The sequence below is a fragment of the Panthera uncia genome, chromosome B4 (assembly GCF_023721935.1).
Source record: "Panthera uncia isolate 11264 chromosome B4, Puncia_PCG_1.0, whole genome shotgun sequence".
Taxonomy (NCBI): Eukaryota; Metazoa; Chordata; class Mammalia; order Carnivora; family Felidae; genus Panthera; species Panthera uncia.
Genome location: NC_064809.1, coordinates 46,673,432 through 46,693,443, shown reverse-complemented (window position 1 = coordinate 46,693,443; position 20,012 = coordinate 46,673,432). Strand labels below are relative to the sequence as shown.

General features: G+C 41.2%; 1 protein-coding gene across 1 annotated transcript in view; it reads left to right on the top strand.

The window, feature by feature from the left end:
• Positions 1-20,012, top strand: part of PLBD1 (phospholipase B domain containing 1) — a 53,102-nt gene that overhangs the window by 7,583 nt on the left and 25,507 nt on the right. The window contains exons 2-4 of the mRNA XM_049625106.1: positions 5,098-5,317; positions 16,021-16,104; positions 17,243-17,381. Coding sequence (XP_049481063.1) covers positions 5,098-5,317; positions 16,021-16,104; positions 17,243-17,381 — 443 coding nt within the window. The remainder of the gene's footprint in view (positions 1-5,097; positions 5,318-16,020; positions 16,105-17,242; positions 17,382-20,012) is intronic.

Genomic DNA, 20,012 nt, shown 5'->3' with positions numbered 1-20,012 from the left:
GCTCCGGAAATTAGGTTCCAAATATGGGAGAGGGCGACTTAAGCCACTTATGACTATTTTACAAATGCTAAGACAGTGTTAGGATTTTTTTTTTCCAGCCGAAAACAACTCATAGAAAATGTTAGAATACACAAGTCAATAAATTTAATGTGAGCGTTTGGGTTTTGATGTGCAGAGTAATATAAAAATGAGGTGACCTCTTCCATTTTTATCTTATAGAAGAAATATGCTTTGTTTTTATAAAGTAACGCTCCCAGATATTTATCAAATGCGTTGGCTTTGAAGACGTTGCTGTTAAAAAGTTTTAAATCTCATTTCCCTGTTAAGAACTCTAGGGAATATATCAACAAGTGGCACTTGCCCCTTGGGTGTCTGAACTATCCCCAAACCCCTTCCCTGAGCTTGAAGACATAATGACTTGCTTTGACTAACTTCTGTGAATGGCCTGATAAACTTCACTTTCATTTTAAGAACACATGCAATTAAACTAGACTCACCCAGAAACAGTATTTTGCCAGGTGCAGCGCTCCCAGGGTATACATTGGTCAGCAGGACCACTCTGTCTTCACAGAGTTGGTGTAAAGCTAGTTTGGGATTAAAAGTATAGTTTTCTACCTGTTTGCTACTGCTTATCCTTTTCACAACATCTGCCTCCCAACATGGAGATGTATAAAAAAAAAAATAGAGGGGCGCCTGGTGGCTCGGTCATTTGGGCGTCCACATTTTGGTGTTAGCTCCCGTCATGATCTCAAAGTTCATGAGTTCCAGCCCCGCGTCGGGGTCTGTGCTGGCAGTATGGAGTGTGTTTGGGCTTCTCTCTCTCTCTCTCTGTCTCTCTCTGCCCCTCCTGCTCGCTCTCTCTCTCTCTCCCTCTCTCAAAATAAATAAATAAATTTAAAATAAAATAAAAATTTTAAAAATTAAAAAAAATAGAAAAGTGCAATAGCTTAAACTACTAACGGATTTAATTGGGGCACCTGGGTGTCTCAGTCCATTGACTGTCTGACTCTTGATTTTGGCTCAGGTCATGATCCCAGGGTCGTGGTATCGAGCCCCGTGTCAGGCTCCACACTTGGCGTGGAGCCTGCTTAAGATTCTCCCTCCTTCTCCCTCCCCCTCTCCCCACCTCTCTCTCCAAAAAAATAAATAAAATAAAAAAAATAAAATAAAATAAAAACTATTAAAGGATTTAAGAACATCAGAAAGTAGCACAGTGCCAGGAAAACCAGAAAGAGTTGATGCAAGGAGAAAACCTTGAGGCAGGGAAGACCTCATTTGGTGGGGGGAGTGTAAAACTTAGTTGCTGGCTAGATTTTCAAGGCACGTGCTAAATCAGTGTGTTAGCAGGAAAATTTTTATCACCGAATTCTCTTAAGGGAAAAGGTTTCTTTCGAGCATGGAGGTGCACTAGTGTCAAAAACAAGCACAGATTTGCAGAAGTTCATTATTTGCGGTCAGGAAGTTACGGAGTGCCGGCAACAGTGAACACACAGCCCTTGAGTGCTTGGGAGAGGGAGCAAGCCAAGTTTATGTCCAGAGGGGCTGCTGGAATGGAAGGTGAAGTTGGGGAAGGCCACGGCCGGTGTTCAGGGAGAAATGCTGAGGTTTCAGAGAAAGGGAACAAACCTAAAAGCATGCCACGTGGGTGGAACAGAAAGGGAAGAGCCTGGCGAGGCTTGCTCACCTTGCTTCTTCCCTTTACACTTTCTGTTTCTGTCTCTGCCCCTGATGCAGCAGTTGTGAGGGGGGGGGGGGGGGGGGCTGCTTTTATATAGTCAGCCTGCTTTCTTCACTTTCCTACAAGACTCACTGGAGGTGAGGGTAGAAGAGAAGGTGTGAGGAAAGCTAGGGAAAGACTGAGGCCAAGGCACTGTGATCCAGAATCAATCTGGAAAACATATTTATTGCATTTGGTAGCAAAAGAAGAGAAGTTGCTATGGATGCTACCCACAACTGTCAAATTGCAGCCAATCGGCTTCATTAACAAGTAGACTCTTATTTGTCACCCAGAGTTTAACTAAGTACTGTGAATCTACCTATGCTTAGTAATGTCATTATTTTCACTTGGCCAAATTTTTTTTTTTCATTTGAGAGAGAGAGAGAATACACACGGTGGAGAGGGACAGAGGGAGAGAGAGAGAGAAAGAGAAAGAGAGAGAATGAGAATCTTAAGCAGGTTCCACGCTCAGCTCAGAGCCAGACACGGGGCTCAATCCCACAACCCTGGGATCATGATCTGGACACGAATCAAGGGTCAGACGCTCAACTGACTGAACCACCCAGGTGCCCCAACCACTTAGCCATTTTTAAAGAAAGGCCATCAGGGGCACCTAGGTGGCTCAGCCAGTTGAGTGTCTGACTCTTGATTTCAGCTCAGGTCATGATCTTACAGTTCGTGAGTTTGAGCCCCAAGCAGGCTCTGCACTAACAGCACAGAGCTTGCTTGGGATTCCCTCTGCCTCTCTCTCTCTCTCTCTCTCTCTCTCTCTCTCTCACCCCCTCTCAAATAAATAAATAAGAAAGAAAGAAAGAAAGAAAGAAAAGAAAGAAAGCCCACCATTATGGTCATGACTTTGCTCAGAAGTAAAATGACTTTCCTGCTAAGAATCATTCTTCAAGGGTCATTATTAGCATTAGCTTCTAAGCCTGACCAAGTCCCAGCCAATCACCCAGCCCCCTTGGAACAAGGTGCTTTGATACTCTAGTTTTAAGATTATATTTTTAGCACTCATTTGATAGACAATCTTTGCATCAACACAATAAATCGATAAATAAAATGTTGAGTCCATTTTTAATGTTGACAACAAAAAAACGTTTATAAACATTGAATCTGAACTTTCTAGTATCTTAACCACTAAAAACACAGTATGTCCAAAACTAAATTCATATTCCCTCCCTCCCCATCTGCTCCCTTTCTGAGTCAATGATACAACATCCATCCACTGGGTCTCAGTCTGGAACCCGAGAGTCATTCCGGCTTCTTCCTACCTCTTTGAAGACCTGAATATGAAGTTGGTCTTTCACCTGAGCGGCTGTGCCATAGTTTCTTAGGCCAAGAAACAAATGCATCACATACCATTTCCTTTCTACATTTCTTTTCTCTTTTTCCTTTTCTTCCTCCGTCTCCTTTCCTTTCACAAATACTTACTGAGCATCTGCCATAGGCTAAGCAATATACTAGTGCTGAGTCTTTGGCCTCGAGGAGTTCATAGGCTAGAAGCAGCTGAAGACATGTGAGTTACAGTGCAATGTGATAGGCCCAAAGAAGATGCACCTACGAGCAAGTTACATTGAGCTTGTAGGGCAAGCGAGCCTCCATGAAGTGGGTGCTACTTCCTACATCTTAAGTAGCAATTTTGAGATTGCTGTGTGGTTAACAAGGCAGAAACTCTCTGGCAGAGGAAACAGCATATGCAAAGTGAGAGGTGTTGGACCAGCTAATGGCAGGTTGGACAGTGGTATACAATGGCTTCCAGATCACCAAGTGCGTGGGGTAGTGGATGAAGATGCATAGGTAGGCAGAAACCAGATCATGAAGGCCAAGAGTATAAGCTGAAGAACTTTATAGGAAATGGAAGTCACTGAAGATTTTTGGTAGGCAAGTAAACAAATCAGGTTTGCATTTTAGGAAAGTCACTCTGGCAGAGTATGAAGAACGAATTACAGGTCAGAGGGACCTTCAAAAAGGCCTTTTTTATGGTTAAGGCTAGTTGTGATACCTGAAGTAACATGCTGCAGAGGAAGAGACTGGAGGAAGAGATACTTAGGGGGCTTTGATTCAACATGAGTTTGCAGAAGAAAGAGGAGGCCTGGATGGGCTTGGGTCTCAGGTGGAAAGATCACAGAGATAGGAAGCAGAAGGTGGAGGATGGGTGAGAGAGAATATGAATTCTGTTTTGGATATTTGGAATTTCTTTCGTTTATGGAATCATCCAGCTAATGTTATCAAGTGTGCGTTGGGCGTACAAGATAAAGAAAAACCCAGGGGGAGAATGAGGGTAAAAGCAGGCAGAAGAGGAGGAGACTCAGGAGATTCATGCTGTCCCAGATGCAGGGAAGGAAAGAGTTTTAAGAATAAGTGGTCACCAGCGTCAAAGGCTTTCGGCAGTTCACGCGACATTAAGATTCAAGGATATCGTCGGTGACCCCAACCAGAGCAGTGTCGGTAGCATGATGCGGATGAATACCAGTCTGCAGCAGGCGGAAGGGAGGAAGTTGAGGAAGTGGTGTGTGAGCATGTGCCTCTTTCTAAGAGGTGAGGTCTGGAAATGGGCCAGTCATATTCGTAGCTCTCTCACCACACTTGGCATAGCCCCTGACCCAGCACGCCCTAGAATATATTTGGAATAATTTCACGAAGGGAGTGAGAGATTCTGGCGATGGCCAGATCTGGTCCCAGGCTCCAAAGAGACCTTTTGTGATTGGTTTTCCCTTAGGCATGAGACAATGGAGCATGTCAGTCCACTTCAGTGGGAGGAGCCATGGCAGGAAGAGAGCTTTAGGGTACAGGAGCAGGAAGACACAGGATGGAACCAAGTTCCCCAAAAAAGTGAGAGGGGTCAATCCATAGCATGGGTAGATGGATGGAGGTGAACCAGTAGGGGGAGATGGCTACAGGACGTGACAGGATAAATTCACAAAAATATCAAGAACTCGAGAGGCTCACAAGCAATAGTTTATATTATTTCCCGCAAAATAGGAATCTAATGTCAGGTGTGAAGAATTAGGCAAAAGAGAGACAATAAGGAGCCTGAGAATATGGATGCTTTGATACAACGGCTGAGGGGATCAAAGGAGCCCCGGCCCTGGCCTTGCCCAGAATCCCATCTCTAAGGGTGAAACATTGAGACCCACCTCTGCGATGCTCTAATTACTTCCCCCCACCTTTGACCTAGTTCTCCATGTTCTGAGCTCATCCCCCTTCATCAGGCTCTGGTTTTTCCCCCACTTGTAACAAGGGCAAACTACAGTGGCAGATGTCCCGATTCTAATACAATGGGATTCCTTAAAAGCAACTATGTTGGAATCGTTGGTTACCTGGGAAAAAGTGTATCGGCAAATCAGTTAAATGGCATCCTGTTATTTCTTTTCTTCCAGGAGTCCACTATGCAACTGTGTACTGGATGCCTGCTGAAAAGACAGTACAAGTCAAAAACGTACTGGACAGGAATGGGGACGCCTATGGCTTTTACAATGACTCTGTGAAGACCACAGGCTGGGGCGTCCTGGAAATCAGAGCGGGGTATGGTTCTCAGGCCCTGAGCAATGAGATCATCATGTTTGTGGCTGGCTTTTTGGAGGGTTACCTCACTGCCCCGTAAGTACTCCGGTCATGGTGAAGAACTACCAGGCAACTTCTGTCCCTTTCTTTGTCCACCAATGCTTCTTGTCTTCCTGACATTGAACATTAGAACTGGAAAGTAGCTGAGGTCCTCCTCAGCGGATAGAAACATGATCAGAATTACATTTACACCAGTAATCAGGACCTGCCTAGAAGGAACAAAGCCCTCATTGTGGCATTCTTCAATTCTCATGGTACTTAAAATCTTTCCTTTTCATGAAACTGTTTTGTTTATTTTTTTAAAGTTAGTTTATTTTTTGAGAGAGAGAGAAAGAGCATGTGCACCAGTGGGGGAGGGGCAGCAAGGGGGGGAGAGGGGATCTGAGGCAGGCTCCATGTTGACAGCAGAAAGCCTGATGTAGGGCTTGAACTCACGAACCAAGATCATGACCTAAGGACCGTGAGATCGTGACCTGAGTCAGAGTTGGATGCTTAACCGACTGAGCCACCCAGGAGCCCCTCGTGAAACTACTTAAAACAGAGCTAAGCCGTTTTATCCCACTAGTCATTTATTGTCTGGCAGAAGGAAAATGATAGGCAGAGTGACCGAGAAGCACAAAACATGGAAGATTTAATTTAAAATATAAGAGCATTTTTTAATGGTCTTAAAACAATAATTTCAAGTGGGCAAAGATTTTAAATTGAAATTCTGATGTCTAATATAAATATCCCTTCCAGTTCTATTGTTACTTAATTCTCTCGTCTTTCCCTTGTCTTGTGAAAATAACAAGGATGTAGTTCATAATAATGCAATCAGGGCACATCCCTTTCAGAGATAAGCTCTTTAAGGAAAAGAAGGTCACAGCTCATTTAATCAAGCCTCATCCTTCCTTTGATATAAAAAGTGTCTTGACGATTTGGCTTTCTCTGTGACCTAGACCATTGAGGACAGTTTAACGAAACCCTATTTTGCCCCGTTACCGCCTGAGTAAGGCACGTTAGTAAGTTCAGTGCCAATCTCACCTGATTCTAAGTACTGGAGATTATGTCAAACGTTGAATAACTAGTTACTGTGCTCTGGTCGCTCTTTTTTAATGAACTAGAAATCCCTTTTTTTCTTTGTTACCAAATTTTTGTTACTCTACCATACGAATTCCCTTAACGGTATATTACTCAGAGATGTATAAAACTTTATAGATTAAAACCTGTTTAAAACTGTGTATAAAAGTGTGTGTGTGTGTGTGTATGTATAACTTTTCATCCTTCTCTCCAAATCTATAATTATTGTGTATCCACTCGTTCTGATTGCATTGTTTAAACTGGGTCGCAAGTTTGGAGAAATAATTTGGGCTGAAGTTGTGTGACTATAAATACATTAGGTTAGGGGTACCTGGGTGACTCAGTCGGTTAAGCTTCTGACTCTTGATTTCAGCTTAGATCATGATCTTGTGGTGAGTGAGGTCAAGGCCTGCATCTGGCTCCCTGCTGATTCTTTCTCTCCCTCTCTCTCTGCCCCTCCTGCACTTGCACATGATCTCACGCTCTCTCTCTCAAAAATAAATAAACTTTAAAAAATAATAAATAAATAAATAAATACATTGAGTTAAGTCATGTGGGGTAGACATCATGGGCTTTTAGGAGAAGCTGTGATTTGAGGGAGCAGCTCTATCTAATCTGAGGCTGTTGTAGGCATAAGCAGGTGTTCCATAGGTCCGGGTATCACAGCAGCAGCTCAGGGAGTTTGACAGAAGGCTTCTGACACAGGAGGAACATCAGATACTCTTATGTCTCAGGAAACATAAGTATTAACATCTCACTTCTTGGGGTGGGGGTATGACTTTATCATTTTACCCTTATTTCTAATATAAAGCATTGACCTATCCTTGGTGCCTTTCCTTTATCCATTGATGAAGAAAATCCATAGGATATGGGTTCATATCCATTCTATTTAGTAACTTTTTAAATATTTCTGTATTAGAGTAAAAATTACTGAAATTTTATTTTGTAAAAGAAAAACACTTAGCTACTATTCAGTAACTGGTTTTTGTTTACTCTGTCTTTTTGCCACATCCTTTCAAAAAAAAATTCAATATGTGTAAGCGAGTCTTTTAAGATTAAAGCAAACAACTTCCTGCATTTTGTGACCCATTTTGAGGATCTGGCAAGTGAGTCTTCCTTCCCCTCAGACCACTAGCAGCAGCCTGTGCCTGAATGATCAGGAGTGAGGGAGAGGTGGGTCTACTAATCTCAGTAAATACTGGATCGTGAAGGAAAAGTTGGGAGACTCTCCTTGGGAGCGTTTCTGCTGCAGAGAACAACTGGAATGAGTGCTTTAATCATAAATACTATAACACTCCAAGAAAAAGGCCCCTCATGGGCCAAAGCAGTCAAAGAAGGCCTTGTGGAATGAGTGAGTTGTGGGTCTGGGGTTTGATATATGAGAATATTTGGCCTGTCCAAGAAGAGGAAGAAAATCATTCTAGGCAGAAAGAAACAGAACCAAGTACTGAGAAAAGGCAATGCATCTGAAATGAGTAAGTTGCATTTACAAATGAATGAGGAGTAGAGGAGTAGCCTGCCCATTCCACGGTGCCGTCCTTTATTTCGGTGCCGTCCTTTATTTCGATGGTAGAATGCTCAGAGGTTTCTCAAATTTGAAAGACGACCTCTCTGTTATCTCTGTTTTGTATTCATTACTGAGAATTCAAGGATGTCACCTGCTCAGGGATGGACTTCCCATACGTGTAGTACCAAGAGTCTGAGAGGACCTCTGCCCTGCAGGGACTTTGCTAGAACAGAAGACGTTGGCGAGCAGGAAGACGCATGACAAGGAACCGAAGGGGCTGGATGGAAGAGAGAAGTCAGGAATGTGTATATTTGAAGAAGGAGGAGAAAGAAAAAGAGGAAGAGGAGGAGGAGAGGACACAAAGGAAAAAAGGAAGGGAGCGACGGAGGGAGGAAGGAGAACAGAAGCAAAAAGAGGAGAAGGAAGAATTATAACCAAAGCTATCTTTTGAGAGGCTGTCATTCTAATCGCAATCTTGAAAGGTCAAATAAAGAGGGGAATTTCTGCACCGTCCACAGTAAACTGTCCTCCCCAGTCCCGACTGAGAGGCAGGGTGGCTCCCTCAGAGCAGAGGTATTCGCATTCTCTGAAGCAAAGCAGGGAGCTTAAAATGTCAACCATCCGGAAGCTGTGATTGTAGTCACAAACCAATAGCGGAGGAGGAATACAAGTCACAGGCTAGGGTTTGGTTTGTGTGTTTGTTTTCAGCTACACATGGGCAACTGTCTGAGGAGCAATAGCATCTTCATACACAAACAGCATTTTATCCACCTAAAACCTATACCCCTGGGGACTGTTACTTGGGGAGTGTTTGAGTAACAAACGTACTTGAGGGTATGATTCCACTTACTGAGTCACAGCCTTGGAGCAAGAGCATCTGAGCCTAGGTGGGAAGGTGAGTATATGCCGAAGGCGGAAGGAGAGAGTCGCCTGTTTTTGTTTTCCTCTCAGCTTGCAAAGTAGCTCAGGCAGCTGCCGGAAGCAATGGGAAGTTTACGGCTGCCATGTTTTTCCCATATCACCACATTTCTTTATTTCCTTAGTGTTTACTTATTTTTGAGAGAGACAGAGTGGGAGCCGGGGAGAGGTAGAGAGAGAGGGAGACACGGAATCCGAAGCAGGCTCCAGGCTCTGAGCTGTCAGCCCAGAGCATGATGCGGGGCTCGAACTCATGAACCATGAGATCATGACCTGAGCCGAAGTCGGACGCTCAACCGACTGAGTCATCCAGGCGCCCCTCCGACATCACCGCATTTAAAATGGAGTGATGTTCCTTATATTCTCCAGAACCTTGGGGGAAGAAGCATATGCGAAGTGGGGTATTGTGGAATCGACAATTCAGATATTCAGATAAAGTGCTCGCTTTAACCACCTCAGAGGAAATAGTTTGCTCTTTCAACCTATGACATACTTGGGAGGCCAAACGAAAACATACAAAGAAATAGCCTCAAATCCTCCATCATTTCATTTGAAGTGTTCAATAATGTGTTGCTTCCTTGAACTCTTACAACGCTCTCCCGATAACAGTTGGGACCCGGGGCCAGCCCTTTGTGCTGTATCACAAAGCTCCAGGCCATCTAACATGCTGCCGCTGCACAGTTATCCCAGGTACAGTGGTAGCAGCAGGTACACCTGCACCAGAGTTGGAGGCAGCACTAGATATTTCCAGGGGCTTCTCTCACCGTCTTGCCCTTCCTCACGCCCTCCCACCCCGACCCATCTGAGGAGGCAGTCCCTGCGGAATATTGCCATTAGCCTGCAAACCTTCATTCCAGGTGGGGCCCTGAGCTATCCCATGCTGCTCCTTCGGCCTGTTACACACCCCTTTCCAGTAACTCTTAGCACTGTGTTTTCTGAGAACCAGATGCTGCCTGTCACATCTCCACTGATTGAAATATTACTCAACCCCCTCAAGCAAGACCCATCCCCCGTGCGATCTTCCCAAGGCATTTTCTGATTCCATTCCCAGTGGACTGAGCTCTGTCTCTCCCCTCCACTGTCTCTTAGTATTTTAGGGGCGGGTCCCCAGACACCTGGCACAGTACTTCTGCCCCCAGCAGTTACTTAATTACATGCTGATTGGGTTTGATTGAATCCGATGTTGTTCCAGTTCCTTAGAGATGAATGAGAAGTGGGAGGTACATATTTCCATGTAATGCAGTGTCTAGCAGCCATAGCCAAATGGAGTTTCTTCCTTGTTTTTTAACTTAAAGGGGTGGCTCCCTAATCAGAGTATCTCTTGTCTCCTTGATGATGTAAAAGCTGATGAATAGCCCCAGATTGTTTTTAATAAAATGAGTCATGAAACCTTTCTGGAAAGAAGGATGATGAGGGTGTGGGTACCAGGTCTGCTCTAGTCTTTAATAAAGTGGCTTATATCGTGTGTGGCCGAGGCAGCTGCTGAAATATCTCCTCGGGAATTACCTAATTTGAGTAAGCCAATTCAATGCAACCAACACTTGTTGCATGGCCTTGTGCCAGGCTCTTGGGATGGGGAAAGAGGAGGGAGTGAGTTCGCTCCTGAGCACATCCTTCCAAGAGAATCCCTTTTAAGTTAAGATGTTGACACAACAGTTGCTAAAACTGTGATGGAAAGGGGTTCTAGCAAGATTATGGCACACGTAGAGAAAGTCATCAAAGGTGGGTCCTTTTTTGTTTCTGGCCAACTACCAAGAAAAATCTCCTCCCTATCCCCCCAACTCGCTCCTTTGACGTTAGAAATGAAATATGCTTCCCACTCAAGCCTGGAAGCAAAGCAAAGTGAGACACGGTCCCACCCTCAAAAATATCAAAGGGTCCCTCAACTAGTACTGATCTGGAATTGAACATGAACCACAAAGTGCTGCTTCTGATGATAATGATGGCAACAACTGGCCTTTATATAGCATTTAAAATGTGTGCCAGACATCGTTCCAAGCATTTTACCTATGGTGAATTACTTCACCCGCAACACTGTGATGTACACACTCCCGTTCCCATATTATTGACATGAAAACTTGAGCACAGAGAAGTTAAGTAACGAGCTGAAAGTCACAAAGCTAGTGGGCAGAGACCAGGTTGTCCAGCTACAGAGTTTGAGCGCACACATCCACGGACACAGGCGAATGGATTAATTGCTATGGAAAACACCAAAGGATCTCAGACCCAGAAAATTAAAGCAAGTAGAAAAGAGAAGACAGCACCGACAAGTGCTAAATGATACTGTATTAACATAACGCAGAGAGATTCAGTAGCGTGGGAGTACGTACGTGTGTCTTCCCGATTCTTACGTGTGCACGTCAGAGACGTAAAGTTAAGCAAAGTCTCAGCCCACTTGGGAGGACACTTACTGACTTGACACACCACAGGGCTGAGCTTAACGTAACACATCCATGAGGCGGATACTAGTGTTGGCTCTGCTTGATGACAATTTGGAGGCACGGAGAGATTGGGACTCTTGCTTACGGTCATACAACCTAGAAGTAGTTGAAGTCAGCCTTTGAACTCAGAATTCAAAGGCTCTACCCTTAACTGCTGTACGAGGTTACTCCATCACACAAAAGTGCAAGATCCAAGACCCAGGGATCAGGGAAGAGCCTCAACCTGAGGGAACTGCAAGTGGTCTGGATTCCTCTGAGCTCCTGGATGCTGCGGGATCCGTTGAGGCCACTTCTGACCCCCAGGTGGACATTTCTCTTCCTCTGCTCTGAATGTCAGAATCAAAATATCTAGTCCCCCCACTCCCAACAGAAAAGAGAAACGTTCAATGATTCCAGACAAGTTACCCTCCTGTACTTGCATCTGTCCTGTCTACTGTTATGTGGACATCGTCCGCAAGTACCCCCAAGTCAAGATCAAGGTTCCTCGGTTTCAAAGTTTCTCAGCCTGGGCACTATTGACATTTGGGGTTGAATAATTATTTGTTGTGGGGGCTGTCCTGTGCATTATAGGACCTCTACCCACCAGAGGCCGGGAGCACTTTCTCCCCCGCCACCCAGGGTGACAACCAAAAATGTCTGCAAACATTGCCAAATGCCCCATGGAAGGAAAAAAATCACTCCTGTTGAGAAACCTGGCTCCATTCTGAAATAGACTGAAAAATTGAGAGGATTTAGCACTCTGGATGGAGCTAGGCAGGGTACAGTGATGAAGGTTTTGGATAAAAAGTATGAATTATTTGCTTCTTTACCTGAGTGGGCATTGTAGATCCCACAAATTATTTTTTCCAAAATAGAATTTTATTTTCATATAAATCATTTTAATTTTAAGAACCTGTTCCTCTTAAAAACAAACAAACAAAAACAACAACAACAAAACCTTCCTCCTCATGGCAGAAAAAGTTACCGTAGCCATTTCTGTACAGAGAAAAAAATTTATTATTTAAACTGAATCAATTCAGAATGGTTCACTCCCCTCCAAACACTTTATCTCAGAATGGATTGGTATTACTGAAGCATCTTGGAGGGAGGGAAGGTGTTTGATCAGCGGTTGTCCTGTAGGCTTCTAACGCAGAAAACATTTGACTGCTCCCAGGGCTCACTAAGGTATGCAGGGCTCATGAGCCCTGACGGCCCAGGCAGCCATCTCCACTTCCCCACGTAGTCCTGGGGTGGGAAACCGTGGAGTTATTGCCTTCCCACACAACTAAATCAAGTCATCCAACTGACAGGGGATTTATGTATTCCATTCACCTGCCCTGTGAGCCCATGCACAGGATCCCTTCCTTGTCATCCACACACCTGTCTAGCTTTACCGCTGTTCTCTCCCTCAGTTTTACAGGTGGCGGATAGAGAAAAGTGACAAGCTTGAGAATATAAATGTGGCAGCATAAATAAATACGTGAACAAAAGTTAAATGCGATAATTCAGTTTTTAAATTTACAAATAATTTGAAGGAAAAGCTCTCGTGAAGTGAATTTATTGAACTCAGGGTTAGATTTCAAAGGATTTTAATGTTGTTTGCCTAACTGGCAATAAAACGATTTTCATTTTAGCAGTTCCAGTTCTGGAGATTACTAAATAAGGGGTATCTAAAGTTCCAACATACGGGGAGCTGAATTTCTGTTCCTGTAAATCTGAGTCACCTCCTGTATCAAATAAAAACCAGAACTGAGACCTGAGATAAACTTGCAGTCCAGAGAGTGCAAGAGGTTCACAATTTACCCACTTTGCTCCAAACTTGTAGCAAAAGGTAGATACGATATATAGAAAGAAAGCATTATAGTAATATAGTGGGCCCCAAAACAAGATTAAACATATTTTGAGGCAGAAATGGAGCAGAAAACAAAGTGATGAAGTGTGGATCTGCTGGGCCTTTGGCATGAAATGGCCAGAGACCATCATCCCTGCTGATGCGTGAAGGCCTCAGTGCTTCAGTGAGCTGAGTCAGGGCCGAACCGAAGCAACCTTGCTGCTTTTGACTGTATAAAATGAAGAGGCCACAGAATAACTTGTGCTGATATGCATGCTAGGCTTCAGATTATAAGAAACCATGAGCTTGGGATCGGGTGGGGGTGGGGGGGACAAGAACCAAATCATTCACGTGCTGGTTCAATTACAGATACATCTGCAATATTCCATAGGGAAAAAAGTCCCCAAATTCACAATCAGAGAAATAAAATCTGAAATCAGAAATTAGTATTGAGGAGTTTACATAAAACATTTCCCAAGGGTAAGATAAAGGGTAAAAACGCTGAGAGAGCTGTTGTTAGAACAGTTTGATTAAGAAACTCCAACATAAGTCTGTTAGGAGTCCCAGAAAAAGAGACTGGAAGAAATCACAGATAAGCAATAATTGACACGGTAATAGTGGAGAATTTATCAAAATTTAAAAAGACCTAAGTCCTTAGTTGGAAAACACTACAATGTAGTGGGTGAAACTACAGAAAATTGGGGCTAAATAATCTTACAAGCTATTAGAAAGAAAACACATTGACTACAAAGGAGTCTCAGCTAAACTGACAGCATATTTCTCATCAGCAACAATAAAATGAAAGGTGATATGAAAATAATATCTTAAAAGTACTACAGGAAAATAGCTTAAATTTTAAAACCATTTAAATCACCCAAGAGCAAGGGCAAAATTAGGATATTTTCAAATCTATAAATTAAAATGTTTGATCATCCACAAACTTCTATGAAACTAAATAAGATACATGTTAACAAGAATAGTGGGAGGGAAAGTTTGGGATATAAGGAGCAATAGTTAATATAAGAAAAACGATGTTAATAAAATTTCATTGTAAAAGTTAAAAAACTTTCATAGAAAATTTTTTATTAAAAGGGTAAAACTAAATCTTTGAACATAAACATGATGGGGTGTCAATGGGCAGCTAAAACTTGTTAACATATGAATCATGTTCGGAGGAGGAGAAAAATAGAAAATTCATTTAGGCTTCATAAGAAAATTCATAGTGATGAATGTTTCTAAAAATTTGAGTGATCATAAAAGAAGAGAAATACATTTCACGGCTTTTAAATTAGCAGAAGTAAAAAGAAGGATAGTAAAAATGGTATATAAACAAGGAAAATGTAAAAAGGAGGTCAAAGAAAGAAATGGCGAATGGAAAACAGAAAAGATTGTAGAAATACATCCACGCATATTCAATCACAGTGAATGTAAGGGGATTATTTTCACCAATTAACTGGGGAGATGTTGTTTAAGGGTGCAAACTTGTAACTAGTAGATAAATAAGTCCTGGAGATCTACTGCACAACATAGTGATTATAGTCAACAATACTGTATCATAAATGTCAAAGTTGTTACAAGACAAACTTAATTGTTCTCACCACAAAAGAAGAAGGAATTTTGTGATGTGAAAGAAGCGTTAACTAATGCTACAGTGGTAATCATATTGCAATAAGCAAATGGATCAAATGAGCACATTGTACACCTTAAACTTACACAATGCTGTATGTTAATTATATCAATTAAAAATGTTTACAGCATATGAGACACATTTAAGTTTTTAAAGTTTTATTTATTTTTATTTTTTAAATTAAGTTTTAACATAAAGAATCCCAAAGAGCCAATATTTGTGGAGGCGAGGGGGATGAAAATTAAAACAATGAGAAGCCGTGTAAACCCTATCTAAATTGCTGAAAATTTAGAAGTCTGACCACACCAAGTGTGGGTGAGACTGCAGAGCAAGGCAAAGTCTAATCTGTAGCTAATGGGAATATAAATGGGTACAGTCACCATGGAGAACAACTTGGCAATATATAGTAACTATAAATATCGAGAATATTCACCCCGGCAATCCTACTTTCATATGTGCTATATATATTCTAGAAGAACATGCAAATATGTAAGGAAAGACATTACAACAGTGTTTGAAGTTGCATTATGATAGCGAAAAGTTGAAAACTGGTTGCATACATGAACTCTTATATAGTCAGACCGTGAATGCTATCAGCAGATGAAAATAATAAATTTAAACTGCAGAAGATAATGCATTTCTTCCAAAATGTGTTGACGGGCACCTGGGTGGCTTAGTCAGTTAAGAGTCTGACTTTGGCTCAGGTCATGATCTCGCAGTTTGTGGGTTTGAGCCCTGCATCAGGCTCTGTGCTGACAGCTCGGAGCCTGGAGCCTGCTTCAGATTCTGTGTCTCCCTCTCTCTGCCCCTTCCCCACTCATTCTCTCTCTCTCAAATAAAACCTGTAAGAAATGTGTTGACAGAATTGTTACAGTATAGTATGAAATTAACTATAAGTACCACTGTATACTATTTGTTGTTAAATCTATAGTTAGTGATGGTACAGAAACATTCATGATAGAAATAAATCACCAATTCAAGATTGGAGTTACCTCTGTGAAGAAACGTGTGGAATTAGTGTCAGAGAACTGTATACAGGGGTTTCAACTCTATCTAATGTCTATTTCTGTTTAAAACTATATGCCAAACATGGCAAAATACAATGATTTTAATAAAATTGGGTAGAGATACTTGGGTGTTGATTTTATTGTATATGCTTTTCTGTATATTTCTCAATTTTAAATTGTGTGTTCATTTTATTATATATGCTTTTCTATATATTTCTTAATTTTAAATTGTGTGCTTGATTTTTAAAAAGATGGGGAAGGTTTGCAATAAGGGACCTTCTAGTTAGTCAAAAATTTGTGTAATTTACTGTGATGGACTACTCTAAGGAGAAAAATAGAAATGCAACCATTTTTTTTTCTGTTGTTTCAGACACATGTATGACCACTTCGTTAACCTCTACCCACAGCTGATTAAGAAACCTTCCATCGTGGATAAAGTGCAAGATTTTATAGAGTATGTATAATAGCTTTCCTCTTGTTCTTCACACTACAGGGCCTGAATCTGTCATTGCAAACAGCAGTTTTTCCTTCACCAGTGTCCTTTTCTGGCTCTTAGACAGGACTCCAGAGCTGGTCTTGTAGTAAGGTATAGCACTTTTTGGTGATGACATGAAAACTGGTTGTCCTCTGCAGCATGCCCACACAGCATGTCCTCTAACTTGGGCTCATTCAAAGGTCACGTTGAATATCATTATCAGCTGCCAGCACAACTGGAGGAAGCCACCATGAGAGTAAGGAAGGCAAAGTTAAATGCCTGGACTGCCTCCACCTAAGAGCCCCACTCCTTTAGGGATCACCGATCCTCCTCCCTAAGGTGCTTCGGTTTCATGGGCCTGGTGACTAATCCTAGCGGAGGTACCAGCTGTTATCTAGTCCTAATTCACAACATAACTCTGAAAACATTTCCATTTTGATAAAGTTTTGATAAAGCTTTCTGAAGCTAACAATTCTCAATATTCAGATTTCTTTTCTATTTGTTTTATACGTGGGATTTGTTTTATGTTTGTGGCTGTGATTAACTTGGGGACAAAAGGACTCTGGTTTGACCCTCCAAATCATACACTAAGCAACCCCTTCATCAAATCTAATGTCCTGCAGAGCATCATTAAAAATTATTGGACTAGATCCCATGAAGCAATGACCTTGTATTCTAAGATTGATATAGAGAGGCGCTGGGTGGCTCGGTCAGTTAAGCATCCGACTTTGGCTCAGGTCATGATCTTGAAGTTGGTGGGTTTGAGCCCCACGTTGGGCTCTATGCTGACAGCTCAGAGCCTGGAGCCTGCTTCAGATTCTGTGTCTCCCTCTCTCTGTGCCCTTCCCCTGATCATTTCTCTCTCTCTTTCAAAAATGAATAAACGTTAGAAAAAAAAGTATTTAAGATTGATGTAGAGATAGCCTGAACAAATCAGAAAAGCTTTCGGTATACAAAGTTATGTCAAATCAATAAGTGATTGGAATGTTGTAAGGTCCAGAATTTAAATTACACTAGCATAACTATCTGAATATATAATCTGTAAATGCCTGGGTTGAATTTAGCTTTGGATGAGCAACCATGAAGATCCCTAGTGCAAATCTAATTTCTCTTGCAGGAAGCAAGATCAGTGGACCCGGAAAAACATCAAATATTACAAGGATGACCCATTTTGGAGACATACAGGCTATGTTGTGACACAGATGGATGGATTGTATGTAGGAGCCATGAAGAGGGCTACGTTAGAAAAGACAAAGGTAAGATTTTTAAAAAGCTACTCAGAATTTATACGGTATGGCAAGAATATTGAGAATTATCTTTAAAATAACAATCTTGAGGGGTGCCTGGGTGGCTCAGTCGGTTAAGCGTCCGACTTCGGCTCAGGTCACAATCTCACTGTCTGTGAGTTCGAGCCCCGCATCGGGCTCTGTGCTGACAGCTCAGAGCCTGGAGCCTGTTTCAGATTCTGTGTCTCCCTCTGACCCTCCCCCATTCATGCTCTGTCTCTCTCTGTCGCAAAAATAAATAAACGTTAAAAAAAAATTTTTTTTTAAATAACAATCTTGCACTGGGTGTTGTATGGAAACCAATTTGACAATAAATTTCATATATTAAAAATAAATAAATAAATAAATAAATAAATAAATAAAATAATCTAACTTAGAAGCAGATCAAATTAGGACTAGCACATTAATTTCTTGTACACAGGCACTATCTTGTTATATTGCTAGCACCTGACTCAGTGTCTGCCATAAAATTCAAGCTTAACACACAATCTTTTTATCTCTTAATTTCTTTCATAATCCTGTGCTCTGGAGTAGGGTAAAGAATATACTGAATGAATGTTCTGGCTGTTTAACCTAATACAGCTGCTACTTTCGTTGATATAATTTTTAAGGCAAAATGTCTAAATGTACAAATTCTATGCTTCCCACCCTCTACAACACACACACACACACACACACACACACGCACACGCACACATAATAATATCTTGAAAAGCTTTATTGAATAATCGAAGATTCAAAGGTACACTTAATATATTCCCAAAAACTATGAAGATTTTGTTTCCTGGGGGTAATACACACACAGACACACACACACACACATGCACACACTCAACTGGGCATATGTATACACACTGGAAAAAATATACAAAATATAGTTCACAGAAACGTGATGCAAAAAATTGTTAATCATATAAACCAAGCCTTACTCATGACTTTAGAAATGCAAATTAAAACCATAACTGAGACATACTTTCTCACTTATCAATTTGGCAAAAGTTCTAAAATGTGAATGTATACTCTGTTGGCAAGGCTAAAGGTAAAAAATACTGGTAGGAATTCTCAAAATATTGGTAGGAATACAAAATGGTATATTCTCTATGGAGAGAAAAGTAGGCACTCAGTACCCAAATCATATGCTCATTTACCCTTTGATCCAGCAATGCCACTTCTAGGATTATCACAAAAGTTCAGTATGGCATATGGGCCAGCCTTGTCATTGCAGATAATTTGTAAGAGCAAAAGACCAAAGACAGCCAAATACATAGAAGACTGGCTGTGTAAATGACATAGCTGTAAACAGGAATGAGGGAGATCTCCAAATACTGCTACAGGGTGATGTTCGGGATCTGTTATTCTGTTATGAAGTATAAAAAAGTGGGGTGCCTGGGTGGCTCAGTTGGTTAAGCATCTGACTTCGGCTCAGGTCATCATCTTGCGATTCATGGGTTTGACCCCCACGTCGGGCTCTGTGCTGATAACTCACAGCCTGGAGCCTGCTTTGGATTCTGTGTCTCCTTCTCTCTCTGCCCCTTCCCTGCTCACATACTGTCTCTCTCTCTCTTTCTCAAAAATAAATAAACATTAAAAAATAATAAAAATATTAAATAAATAAAAAAGTAAGGTGAAGACCAGTGTAAATTATTTGCTACTTTTTACATAAGATACAGAAATAAGATAGATGATGATAGAGAGATGGATAGATTTGCTTAATTTTCCAAGAACAAACAACAATGAAACAATAAACCCAAAACTAAAAAAAAAAAAAATTACCTATAAAAAAAAGAAGAAAAGAAAGTGAAAGGGACAGGAATGAAAGGTACATTTCTCTGAATGTATCTTTAAACATTTGACTTTAGAACCATGTGAATGCTGTTCATAACTATAAAACAAAATTTAATAACATAGAAGAAAAACAGTCCCTAAAATCTTAAAATGAATGGGCATGAATATGTCTAACTATATGTCAAGTTGATAGCGTAACCATGCAGAAAGCAGTTATTTCCAGTGACCTGAACACAGTTACTAGGGTACATCCTTAATGGGATAGATCCTAAGGACAAGAAGAACCACCAAAACCAAAATAAACCTTAAACTGTATCCAGTAATGTCACTTTAGCAATAATATTGATGTTGTCATTTTGAAATTTGATACAGCTAGATATAGTAACTAACTATAAAGCAAATATATTTATAAAACAAATAACTATGTTGACTATCAAGATTTTCAACATAAGAAAAATCAGTGAAGTCAAGACCTTGTAGTTTTTAAAGTTGTACAGGTAGGAAATCATTACTTTTAGCTTCCTTAAAAAAAAAAACGCATAGTTTCTTGCTTTGCCCCTTGAAAAGGCTTAGAAATAGTGAGAATAGCATTGACCCTGTAGCACTGAGCATCATCCCCTAGGAGACTATGACTTAGGGCAAACAACAGCATCTCAAACAAAGCAAAAAAGCACTAGCTGTGAAGAAAAATATAAATTCAGCTAATTAAAATAAACTTCTTTTCATCAGAACACACTATATAGAAAGGGAAAAGATAAGCTACAAACCAAGGGAAAACATTTGAAATACATTTAACCAGCAAAGGATTTGTATCTG